We start from the raw sequence: 13255 nt of genomic DNA, 5'->3' as shown, positions 1-13255 counted from the left end.
GGATCTTTTGGGTTGGCGTTTGTTAGTCATGGAGCACATCCCTTTGGATTTTTTCACAAGTTTGGTGCACCAAAAAACTGAGAATTTTTACAAGACATGGCTGTCCTTTTTGGATTACTTGGACACAGATTTACCTGCCACTCTAATAAGAGCTTTTATATAGCCACGACAATCATGTCTAATGAATCTGATATCCTGAGAGGAAGGATTACAAACAGGTAAATGTGTATCAGTTAATGCTCTCAATGGTCGAGAGCTATTGCTTTGTTTTGTTACACTGAGCTGTTTTAATTATTATTTATTTATTTGTTTGTTTGTTTACCTAGATATTTCTTCAAACATATATGTACATGAGCGTAGTAGTTGTTTTGTTTTAAGTTGTGCTGTTTTTGGTTTATTGTAATATTACAAAATCTCTTTTTCAATAAAAATATCTTTTAAAAAATACAAAATGATGTTCAGCTTCTCGCATGTTATTGGAGTTGCATTCAGCCAAGCAAGGGGGCTATAATCCATTGCACTCCTAATTTGTGGTCTGTAGATGGTGGTCAGATGTGGGGACATTATAAGGCAAGTTACTCCCTTCAGAATTCCTAGTTTTTAACCTTTTCTTATTGCCACAATATTCATAAGGTTTTTTTTAGATTAGATTACTTACAGTGTGGAAACAGGCCCTTCTGCCCAACAAGTCCACACCAACCCGCCGAAGCACATTCCCCTACATTTACCCCTTCACCTAACACTACGGGCAATTTAGCATGGCCAATTCACCTAATCTGCACATTTTTGGACTGTGGGAGGAAACACAGTCAGTCACCTGAGGCGGGAATTGAACCCAGGTCTCTGGCACTGTGAGACAGCAGTGCTAACCACTGTGCCGCCCACGGTTGGTCCAGTTCAGCTTTGGCCAAGAATAAACCTCAGAATTTAATATAAGGGAAACCAGCAGTGGTAATGCCATTGAATGCCATGAGCAAACAGCGATCACTTGTTGAAGAGTATTTGTCACGCATTCTTCCCATGTCTACGTGGGTTTCCTTCAGGTGCTTCAGTTTCCTCTCACAGCCCAAAGATGTGCAGGTTAGGAGAATTGGCCTTGCTAAATTGCCCACAGTGTTCAAGGTTTAGGTGCAATAGTCAGGGGAATGGGTCTGGGTGGGTAGCTCTTTAGACGGTCAGTGTGGGCCTGCTTCTACACCACAGGGATTCTACGATAATAGATAATAGTGCAGGAGTAGGCCATTCTGCCCTTCGAGCCAGCACCACCATTCATTATGATCATGGCTGATCATCCTTAATCAGTATCCTGATCCTGCCTTATCCCCACAACTCTTGATTCCACTATCTTTACAAGCTCTATCCAATTCTTTCTTGAAAGCATTCAGAGACTTGGCCTCTACCGCCTTCTGGGGCAGAGCATTCCACACACCCACCACTCTCTGGGTGAAGAAGTTTCTCCCCAACTCTGTTCTAAATGGCCCACCCCCTATGATCAGCATAGGCCTGAATATTGTGCAGGTTTTGCCTCATATTCTTTGTGCAGTCATCAGCTGACTCATCTTTGACCTTTCATGTTAAAATTGTACAAGACATTTCTTTGGCAGTATTTAGAATACTGTATCCAATTCTGGTCACCACATTACCAAAAGGATGCGGATGCTTTGGAGAGGTTGCAGAGAAGCTTTACACAAGGATGATTCCCGGTATTAGATTAGATTAGATTACTTAGTGTGGAAACAGGCCCTTCGGCCAACAAGCCCACACCGACGCGCAACTAACCCAGACCCATTCCCCTACATTTCACCCCTTCACCTACCAATTCACCTAACTTGCACATTTTTGGACTGTGGGAGGAAATCGGAGCACCCGGAGGAAACCCACGCAGACACGGGGAGAATGTGCAAACTCCACACAGTCAGTCGCCTAAGGGGGGAATTGAACCCGGGTCTCTGGTGTAGTGAGGCAACAGTGCTAACCACTGTGCCGCCCCAAAGGTGGTATGAAGAGAGGTTGAGTAGATTAGGACTGTTTTCGTTCGAAAAAAGGAGATTGAGGGGCAACCTGACTGTGGTCTACAAAATGATGAAGGATATAGACAAGATAGATAGAGATAAGCTTTGTACCAGGGTGAAGGACTCAATAACGAGAGGTCACACTTTCAAGGTGAGAGGTGAAAAGTTTAAGGGCGATACACATAGCAACTACTTTGCAAAGATAGTAGAGGCAGGCACTATAGATTCATTTAAGAGGCGCCTGGACAAATGCATGAGTAGGTGGGGAGCAGAGGGAAACAGATGCTTAGGAATTGGGTGACAGGTTTAGACAGTGGATTTGGATTGGCTCACGGTTGGAGGGCCAAGGGGCCTGTTCCTGGGCTGTAAATTTTCTTTGTTCTTTTGGACATTATGAATCAGCTGAAGACTGGTTGGTCTTGGACACTACCCCGGGGACAACCTGCAGAGATATTCTGGAACTGAGATGACTGACCTCTAACAGACACACACATTTTCCTTTCTGCTATGTATGACTCCAGTTTTCTATACTGATTCACAATGACTTCAGTTATGCTGGGGCACCTCAACACCATACTCTTATCAAATGTTTCCTTGAAATCGAGGACAGTCACTTTCATCTCAACTCTGGAGTTCAGCTCTTTTGTCCATGTGTGGACCAAGGATGTAATGAGGTCAGGGGTTGAAGGGCAAAACCAAAACTGAGTGTCATTGCTCAACAGCACCACTGATGACTCATTCTATCATTTGAAGGTGCTTGAGAGTAGACTGATAGGGTGATAATTGGCTGGGTTGAATTTCTCCTGCTTTTTAAAGACAGGACAAAGCTGGGTCACTTTCCACCTTGTTGCGCGAGATGCCAGTATTGTAGTTGCATTGGAACAGCTAGATTGGGTTAATGATAGCTAATTCTTGAGCACAAGTCTTTAATATTATGAATGGAATGAATGCATGAAAATAGTCACCTCATGAATATTTACCTCTATTCCATCTGAAACTCTGTGCATAACTTTGAATTGCTGCGAGAACAATGTTTTACTGATTATCATTTTTTTATTACACTGCAACTTGTACACCACGTGTCAGGAATTATTGTGCTGCCTTGCGTGTTTTGCTCTTCTTATGTACTTTATTCTGCCCTGTGTATGATTATGTACTTTGTGCTGTCCATGTAACACTTGGTCCTGGAAGAACGCGGTCTTGTTTTTACATTATGAGTTGTATATGGTAGAAGTGACAAATAAAACTACTCTTGACTCTTGAATAGGCAGCCTCCCCATTTGCAGCAGCGGGAGAGGTGACAGTGTGGACCAGGGATCTGCTGGGAAGATAAATTTTCCTCTTAAGTACTTATGCGAATAGGCCAAGAGAAGGTTCAACAGAAGGGGATGCAGACACAAGGATTGCTGGGCACATGAACTGATACATTTGGGCTGTGACTAAACCCGAGGCTCTACACATGTAGTGTCTCCCACCTATCCTCTTCCTCTAACCAAAATAAAACCGTGTCTGTGGCTGGTAAGGTAAAGCTTTTGGCAAGTTAGAGCAGAGGGAGGTTGCATGCTCCTCTTGCAGGATGTGGGAAGCAAAGTTCACCACTGGTGTCTCTGGTGACTCTGCCTGCGAGAAGTGCACCCAACTCCAGCTCCTCACAGGTCACATTAGGGAACTGGAGCTGGACCTGGATAAACTTAGGATCATTTGGGAGGCTGAGGGGGGTGATAAAGTCGACTTATAGGGAGGTAGTCACACCTAAGTTACAGGATAAAGATAACTGGATGACCGCCAGGAGAGGGAAAGGGAATAGACAGACAGTGCAGGCACCTCCTGTGACTGTTCCCCTCAATAATAGGTATACCATTTTGGATAATGTTGGGGTGGGGGGGGGGGGGGGGGGGGCGGGAGAATAGGAGAGTGATAGTGATAGGAGATTCAATTGTGAGACGCACTGACAGAAGATTCTGTGGTTGTGAGCAAGACTTCCAGATGGTATGTTGCCTCCCAGGTGCCAGGGTCAGGGATGTCTCGAATCGAGTCTGCAGGATTATTAAAGGGAGGGAAGAGCAGCCAGAAGTCATGGTGCACATCGGTACCAATAAAATAGGTAGGGAAGGGATGAAGATCTGAAAAGAGAATATAGAGAGTTAGGTTGGAAGCTAGAAGGTTGGACAAGCAGAGTAGTAATCTTAGGATTGCTACCGATGCCACATGCTAGTGAAGCTAGGAATAGAGTGCGAGTGCAGATGAACAAATGGCTGCAGGGCTTGTGTAGCTGGGAGGGCTACAGGTATGTGGATGATTGCGATATCTTCTGGGCAAGGTGGGACCTGTACAAAAAAGACAAGTTTCACCTGAACCAGGGTAGCACCAACACCCTGGGTAGGTGGTTTGCTTGAGCTCTTCGGGAGTGTTGAAACTCGATTGGCGGGGGAGGGAACCTGAGCTACGGATCAGATGATGGATAAGTAGTGAACTGCCAGATACAGCATGCAGAGACTCTGTCCTAACAGGTGCCAAATCCTTCCTCCAAGAGTTGCAGTCAATGTGATAGGTTGCAGTGTGTCTATTTTAATGCAAATATCAGGATAAAGTCCAAACACCCACCACCCTCTGTGTGAAGTACTTGCCACATGTATCCCCCTTAAACTTGCTACCTCTCATCTTGAAAGTGTGACCACTTGTTATTGAATCCTTCACGCTGGGAAAGAACTTGTCTCTATCCACCCTGTCTATACCCTTCATGATTTTGTAAACCTCAGTTAGGTCCCCTCTCAATCTCCTTTTTTCTAATGACAATAAACCTAACCTACTCAACCTTTCTTCATGGCTAGCACCTTCCATACCAGGCAACATCCTCGTAAACCTTCTCTGCACCCTCTCCAAAGCATCCACACCCTTTTGGTAATGTGGCAACCAGAACTGTACACAGTATTCTAAATGTCTTGTACAATTTTAACATGACTTGTTAGCTGTTATACTCAATGCCCCGTCCAATGAAGGCGAGCATACTATATGCCTTCTTGACCATTCTATCCACCTGTGCAGCAACCTTCAGGGTACAACGGACCTGCACTCCCAGATCTCTCTGCCCATCAACTTTTCCCAAGGTTCTTCCGTTCATTGTATAATTCGCTCTAGAATTAGTCTTGCCTAAATGCATCACCTCACATTTGTCTGGATTGAAAACCATCTGCCACTTTTCCGCCCAACTCTCCAGTCTATCTTTATCCTCCTGTATTCTTTGACAGTCCCTTATGCTTTCTGCTACTCCACCAATCTTCGTGTCATCTGCAAACTTGATCAAACCAACAGTGCCCTCTCCCACTTCATTTAGGTATATTACAAACAACAGTGCCCCCAACACTGACCCCTGTGGAACACCACTGGTCACCTTTCGCCATTTCGAGAAACTCCCTTCAACTACTGCTCTCTGTCTCCTGTTGCTCAACCAGTTCTTTATCCACCTAGCTAGAACACCCTGCACACCATGTGACTTCACTTTCTCCATTAGTCTACCATATTGAACCTTGTCATATACATGGACTTTAGTAAGACATTTGATATCAACAGCCCTTCCTTCATCTATCAACTTGGTCACTTCCTCGAAGAACTCTATTAAGTTGGTAAGGCACAATCTCCCCTGCACGCAACCATGTTGCCCATCACTGATAAGCCCATTCTATTCTAAATATAAATAGATCCTATCCCTCAGTATCTTCTCCAGCAACTTTCCCATCACCGACATCAGGCTCACTGGTCTGTAGGGTTACCCAGAATATCCCTACTACCCTTCTTGTACAGGGGGACAAGATAAGCAACCCTCCAGTCCTCCGGCACCTCACCTGTATATAAGGATGCAACCAAGATATCTATCATAACCCCAGCTATTTCCTGTCTTGCCTCCCTCAGCAACCTGGGATAGATCCCATCCAGTCCTGGGGATTTATCCACCTTAATAACCTCTAGCCTACCAACACATCTTCCCTACCTATGTCAACGTGATTCAGACTAATCAAACTTCTATCTCTAATCTGAACATTCATCATGTTCCTCTCCTCAGTGAACACTGATACAAAGTAATCATTCAGAATCTCACCCATTCTCTCAGGTTCGACACACAGCCTTCCTTTGTTATCCTTTAGTGGACCAATCCTTTCTCTAGTTACCCGCTTGCTTCTTATCTAAGAATAAAATGCTTTGGGATTCTCCTTAATTCTTCTCGCTAAAGCTATTTCATGACCCCTTTTAGCCTGTTTGAGTTCCTTGTTTAAGACTTGTCCTACTCTTCTGATATTCTTCCAGGGCCCGTTCTGTTCTTAGCTGCCTAGACTTTATGTATGCTTCCCTTTTCCTCTTGGCTAGTTGTACAATTTCTCCTGTCATCCATCATTCACAAATCTTGCCCTTCCTATCCTTTGCCTTCAATGGGACATGCCCATCCTGCATCATCTTTCACCTATCTTCGAAAGCCTCCCACTTCTCAAATGTTTTTAAAGCTAAGATAGATAAGTTTTTGAACAGTAAATGAATTAAGCATTGTGGTGTAAGGGTGTGAAGTGGAGCTGAGGCCACGAAAAGATCAGCCATGATCTTGTTGAATTGCAGAGCAGGCTCGAAGGGCCAGGTGGCCTACTCCTTCTCCTAGTTCTTATATTTTTATATCACTCTGTCCATTCTGCTCTTAACTTCCTCAAAAACAAAACAGATTTTCAAACATGAATTTCCTTTCAAATAATAACTTTCTAAATACACTGTCATTATACTCTATTTAATACTCTTCAGCGTTTTCCCTACTACTAACTAACTGCCCTACTTGGTCTTTTGTAGTTCTAGTCTCCTTATATAAAGGAGAATGTTCTGGTAATGGAAAGATGCAGCAAAGGTTTACCAGAGTGATTCCAGAGATGGCAGGACTGACATATATAGAGACATTGGATTGGTTAGGGCTATATTCACAGGAGTTTAGAAGAATGAGGTGGGATCTCACAGACCCTACAATAGTCTAAAAGGACTAAGTAGGATAAATGCAGGAAAGATGCTCCTGATGACCGGAAAGTCCAGATCCAGGAGTCACAGTCTAAGGTTACAGGTTAGGCCATTTAGAGTCATAAAGTTACAGAGATGTACAGCACGGAAACAGACCCTTCGGTCTAACTCGTTCATGCCAACCAGATATCCTAACCTAATCTAGTCTCATTTGACAGCACTTGAATCACATCCCTCAAAGCCCTTCCTATTCATATACCCATCCAGATGCCTTTTAAATGCTGCAATTATACCAGCCTTCACCACTTCCTCTGGCATCTCGTTTCATACGTGCTCTGTGTGAAAAAGTTGCCCCTTAGGTCCCTTTTATATGTTTCCTCTCTCACCCTAAACCTATGCCCTCTAGTTCTGGACACTCCCACTCCAGGGAAAAGACCTTATCTAATTATCCAATCCATGCCCCTCATGATTTTATAAGCCTCCATAACATCAGCCTTCGATGCTCTGGGGAAAACAGACCCAGTGTATTCAGCTTCTCCATGTAGCTCAAATCTTCCAACTCTGGCAACATCTTTGTAAATCTTTTCTGAACCCTTTCAAGTTTGACAATAACCTTCCGATAGGAAGGAGACCAGAATTGCATGCAATATTCCAACAGTGGCCTAACCAATATCCTGTACAACATGACCTCCCAAATCCTATACTCAGTGCTCTGACCAATAAAGGAAAGCATACCAAATGCCTTCTTCACTATCCTATCTACCTGCGACTTCACTTTCAAGAAGCTATGAACTGGCACTCTCAGATCTCTTTATTCAGCAACACTCCCCAAGATCTCATCATTAAGTGTCTAAGTCCTGCTCTGATATGCTTTTTGTATTTTAGGACCAACATGAGGAGAAATGTCTCCACCAAGGAAGTTGGGAGCCTGTGGAATTCTTTGCTACAGAAAGCATTTGAGGCCAAAACATAGTGTTTTCAAGATGGAGTTAGATATAGTTCTGAGGGTAAAGGGATCAAAAATGTGCGAAGGAAGGAGGAACAGGGTACTGATTAGGATGATCAGCCATGACCATACGGAATGGCAGAGCAGGGTCGAGAGACTGAATGGCCTACTCCTGCTCCTATTTTCGCATTTTTCTATGCTTTTTCTTATCATGAATTAAGAGTGTTACTAATCCACAGAAAAATATCCTAGATCTAAGGAATTCTTGAATCAAAATCAAAGACATTACTTGAAACTTATCCTAGAAAGTACTTCAATAAATTCAAATTGATTACCATTAGTTAAGAAACTAAACTGACAAAATCTAACTTTTCACTATGTTATCAATAACAAGGGCTAATTAACTTGCCTTGTACTAATTATTTAACATTAAACCTTGAAACATCCTGGTTAGTGTTTTGGTAAAATAGAAGAGATAAACATGCTACCTGTTTACTTGGTAATGTAATAATTTCCAGGTGACTGATTCATTAGGTGTTATGTTTCAGGATTTCTTTCTTGTATTTCACCAGTGCCTTTACAAAATGATTTCCATCTAAACCTTCTTTCACAAACTAAACAAATAAATCTTTCTTTATATGACACAGCCAACAAAATTATACCAGTGCCAGGAAGAATATTTGGACTTTGAACAAGGTGGTTACGAGCTTTTAGGGTGCAGCATGAGTTTACAGACAAAACAATAACGTATGAGTATAAACAGCAACACTTCATATCAATGTTATTCATAAAATGCAGTTTGCACTTAAATGATGTGTTTGACAAAATATTGTATCAACTAGGTAGGAAAATACATTCAAATTGTTTACACTGAGCTCCTTTCACCTTGAGACCATATTTTAAAAGAATGAATGCCAAGTTAGGAAGTGAAAAGCCAATTAAATTATAGTACTAGCAAAACATGTCTTACCACTTTAAGAAGGCACAAGTTGTCCCGCAAAGATGCTAAAACACCAATAAAAGACACCACAAACATCAGAATGCCCAGCAAAATCAGGATGACAGCTGGAGCTAAAAAGGCACCTTGCAGCGTCTTGTATTTCTGTCTTTCAATTTCTGCGTATATGCCAATACAGAGGATGAAAGTTCCAATCAACTGTAAAATTTGAAACAAAGTCTTAGCATTTTAAAGTTACACAGTGCAAAAACAAATCTTAGTGTTAATTTCTACAATTCAGAGGTTTATTACCTCCCTTATATTCTCAGACAATCTTTAAGCAAATTTTTCTTGCACCCCAAAGTGTTTACATTTCTTTTAGATTACTTACAGTGTGGAAACAGGCCCTTCGGCCCAACAAGTCCACACCGACCCGCCGAAGCGAAACCCACCCATACCCCTACATTTACCCCTTACCTAACACTACGGGCAATTTAGCATGGCCAATTCACCTGACCCGCACATCTTTGTGACTGTGGGAGGAAACCGGAGCACCCAGAGGAAACCCACGTGCAAACTCCATACAGTCAGTCGCCTGAGTCGGGAATTGAACCCGGGTCTCAGGCGCTGTGAGGCAGCAGTGCTAACCACTGTGCCACCGTGCCGCCCACTAAAGACTTTCACAATAACACTGTAATGTGCAAATATTTACATGATTTCTGTATGCAATCCTTATGATTTGAAGCCTGCACCTTCATTCTGTTCCTTAGTAGTACTGCCAACCTTTTCCAAAGTCGTCTTTGGACTTGAAATGGTAACTGTTTCTCTTTCTACGGGTAAGGTAATGTCAGAATATTTGCTTTTATTTCAGCTTTCCAGCATCCACAGTATTTTATTTCCTTTGACCCTAGAAAATTAACCCTTCTGTCATTCAACCTCTTCTGTCTTTAACCCTATCACAGACCTCCCCTTGTCCCACTTACCCCTTTGGCAAACCTTTTCACATTTCTAATATTCCCCCTCAGTTCTGATGGAAAGAAAAAACCTGAATCATTAACTCAATTTCTCTCTCAACAGATATTTCCTGAATTGCTGAGTACATCAGCATTTTCTGCTTTTACGTCAAATTCTCAGTATCCACAATATTCCACTTCATAATCCACTTACAACTATTTACAACTTAGAAATGCATGCTTACAGAATTTATATCTATTAAAACCAGATGAATGGACTGGAGAAAGAAGAGTCAAAGTAGTAAGTTTGGAGATAATTTTTTAAAGGAGAAAAGGCAGACTTATGAATGAATGAGCCGCAGAAGTTACAAATAATGGTGGGGTAAAGGGAACCAGTGCAGACTCTAGAATCAGAAAAATACTTGGTGCAGTTTTAGGGTTTATGGAAATTAAAGAGAAATGGACAGGGATCTCACAACAAAATTTGACACAAAAAATAGGAATATTAAAATTTGGGGTGTTCAGGAATTAAGGAATCAACAAGGTGGTGGGTGAACAGATCTTTCTGCATGCGAGGATGTGGATATCAGAGCCTAGCTGAATTTATGCAGAATTGAAGTTGGGAGGCCAGCCAGGAGACCATAGGAATAGTTGAGTCAATACAAAATTAAATGGCAATTGGGCTGAGGTAGTTGATGGAAGGGGGAAATGTTAGAGAAATGCAAGTACAAAATCTTTATGATTAAGAGTATATTGTGTCAGAAACTTTGCAGAAACAATAACAAAGCATGTACTTAATTATGAAACGCTATAGTTTCCTCAGTTAAATTCACAAAGTTTTTGGGTTTTGTTTTTTGACTGTATCAGTTTCTTGGGATGAAATGGCCAAATTTTTAAAAAATTTATTCCTGGAATGTGACTGTTACTGGCTAGGTCAGCATATATCAACCTTACCAAATTGATCAGAGGACATTGCTGTGGATATTAGGGCAAGATGAGGCAAGGACTGCAATTTCCTTCCCTAAAGTATATTAGTAATTTAGGTGGGTTTTCCCAACAATTAACAATGGTTTCATGGTCATCATTAGACTCTTAATTCCAGTCTTTTTTTTGATGAAATCAAATTCCATCATCTGCCTTGGCAGGATTCGAACCAGAGTCCCCCATGTCTTTGGATTAATAGTCTAGTGATAATATCATCACCCTCTCCTACCCTCATCATTTTTGAATATACAAGCACATCTATCTACTTAATAAAGATAGACCAAAACCAGAACAATAGACATGCCATGGCACTGTTAGCTACATATTGATGTATCTAGGTATTCGTCTGAGACTGAGAAAGTCAGTGAATCACAAATTATTCAACAACATAAAAGTTTATTGTTTCAATGTGATGCATCTAAACAATTTTTGCTTGAGATTTTCTAAAGTTAATATCAAGGCTTTCTTTACCCTGCATTGATGGAAAACTTAGACAACCATAATTAATCACAAGAAAAAAAGATACTTGAAAATCTCAGGTCAGGCAGTATCTATGGAAAGTTTCAAGTTGATAACCTTTCAGGACGTGGTGTGTGATCAGATGGAGATCTTCATGGTGACCTCAGCCAGTGTGGGAATTGAACCTGTGCTGTTGGCCTCACTCTGTATAGCAAACTAGCTCTCCAGCTAACTAAGCAATCCAGCATATAACTAACTATCCAATACATAGCACCATGTTAATATCCTGATACGAGCCAAGATGTGACAAAAAGATGACATGGAATATATTTGGAATTTTACAGAAAAGAAACAGGTCATTTCTCCCAATAAGTGCAAAAGGCCATGTCTTCTCCAACCTTCATCCATCACATTTTATTAATATATCTATTCCCCCTCAATTGATATTTACTTTGACCACTCCAACATGCTACTGAACTCCACACATTCACCACTAAGAAGGTTCTTTAAATTATTTGCTGGATTCCTTATCCATCATCATATGCATGCTTAAAAAGTATTGGATACTGCAAGTGAACATTAGGAAACCAAGCACAAGATAAGCCCCTGTACATATTAAGATGTGCTGGATGTTCGAAACTGAACCTTCAAGCTCAGCAAGTAAACCTACATCCAGAACCTCAACCCGAGTGACAAATCTTCTCAAAACTCGCTAATATTTAAATGTGGGGCATGTTAATCTCTGTACCCAAAGTCCCAGCATGCAAGCTATCATGCACCTTGCTGGGATTGCCAGAACATTAAGTCATCTCCATGAACTTATAAATGACATTGTGCAGTATTACCATGGCTTCCTTCTGCCCATAGCAATTCTGTGATTTTGTAACAATGTCATAACAAGTTTCTCAGTTTGTCAGTTCCATTATCTAATTAAAGTAAGCAATCTTACACCTCTATGAATGTAGAAGAGAAACACAAAAATGTGAGCTTGTATACATGAAGTGCAAGCTAGGTACAGGACGTTTATGACCAGTGTTCCAATGGCAATGCAAACAGCAAGTCAGAGGTTGTTATTTGTCACAACAGTAACAATACAATGCTTTGTTACAAATAATGTATTATCAAGGTTATAACAATTATGTACGTAAACTTTGTTCAATGGTTTTCATAGTCATAGCGTCCCATAGCACAGAAGCAGGCCCTTCGGTCCAAAATGCCAACCACAGTGGCAAACTAAACAAAGTCCCACCTGCCTATTCCTGGTCTTTATCCCTCCAAACCTTTCCTTTTCATGTACTTATCCAAATGCTTTTTAAGCATTGTAATTGTATCCAAATCCATCACTTTCTCTGGCAGCTCATTCCATAAACGCACCACACTCTGCGTGGAAAAAGTTGCTCCTTAGGTTCCTTTTAAATCTTCCTCTTTCACCTTAAACCTAGTGCTCTCGGTTTGGACATCCCCACCCTAGGAAAAAGACCTTGGCTATTTGCCAACTATGCCTCTCATGATTTTATAAACCTCAAAGGTCACTCCCCCAACCTCCAATGTTCCAGGGAAAACAACCTCAGCCTATTTAGCCTTTCCCTATAGCTCAAACCCTCCAAACCTGACAACATCCTTGCACATTTCTTCTGAATCCTTTCAGGTTTCACAACATCCTTCCTATAGAAGGATGACCAGAATTGAACGCAGTATTCCTAAAGTGGCCTAACCAATATCCTGCACAGCTGCAATGTGACCTCCCAACTCCAATACGCAGTGCACTGACCAATAAAGACAAGCATATCAAATTCCTTCTTCACCACCCTGTCTACCTGCAACTCCACATTCACAGAACTATGCACCCGCAATTCTAGGTCTCTTTGCTCAGCAACACTCCTCAGGGCCCTACTATTAACTGTATAAGTTCTGTCCTGGTTTGCTTTACCAAAATGCATCATTTCCCATTTATCTAAATTATACTCCATCTGCCACA

General features: G+C 41.6%; 1 protein-coding gene across 3 annotated transcripts in view; it reads right to left on the bottom strand.

Moving 5' to 3' along the window:
• The window catches only part of tspan15 (tetraspanin 15), a 197632-nt gene that overhangs the window by 111601 nt on the left and 72776 nt on the right, over window positions 1–13255 (bottom strand). For all 3 annotated transcript variants that reach the window (XM_060841826.1, XM_060841827.1, XM_060841828.1), the window contains exon 2: window positions 8915–9100. In XM_060841826.1, the coding sequence (XP_060697809.1) occupies window positions 8915–9100 (186 nt within the window). The remainder of the gene's footprint in view (window positions 1–8914; window positions 9101–13255) is intronic.

This window comes from Hemiscyllium ocellatum, chromosome 22 (genome assembly GCF_020745735.1).
Source record: "Hemiscyllium ocellatum isolate sHemOce1 chromosome 22, sHemOce1.pat.X.cur, whole genome shotgun sequence".
NCBI classification, from domain to species: domain Eukaryota; kingdom Metazoa; phylum Chordata; class Chondrichthyes; order Orectolobiformes; family Hemiscylliidae; genus Hemiscyllium; species Hemiscyllium ocellatum.
Note: the sequence above shows the minus strand (reverse complement) of the source record. Positions and strands in the feature narration are given on the sequence as shown.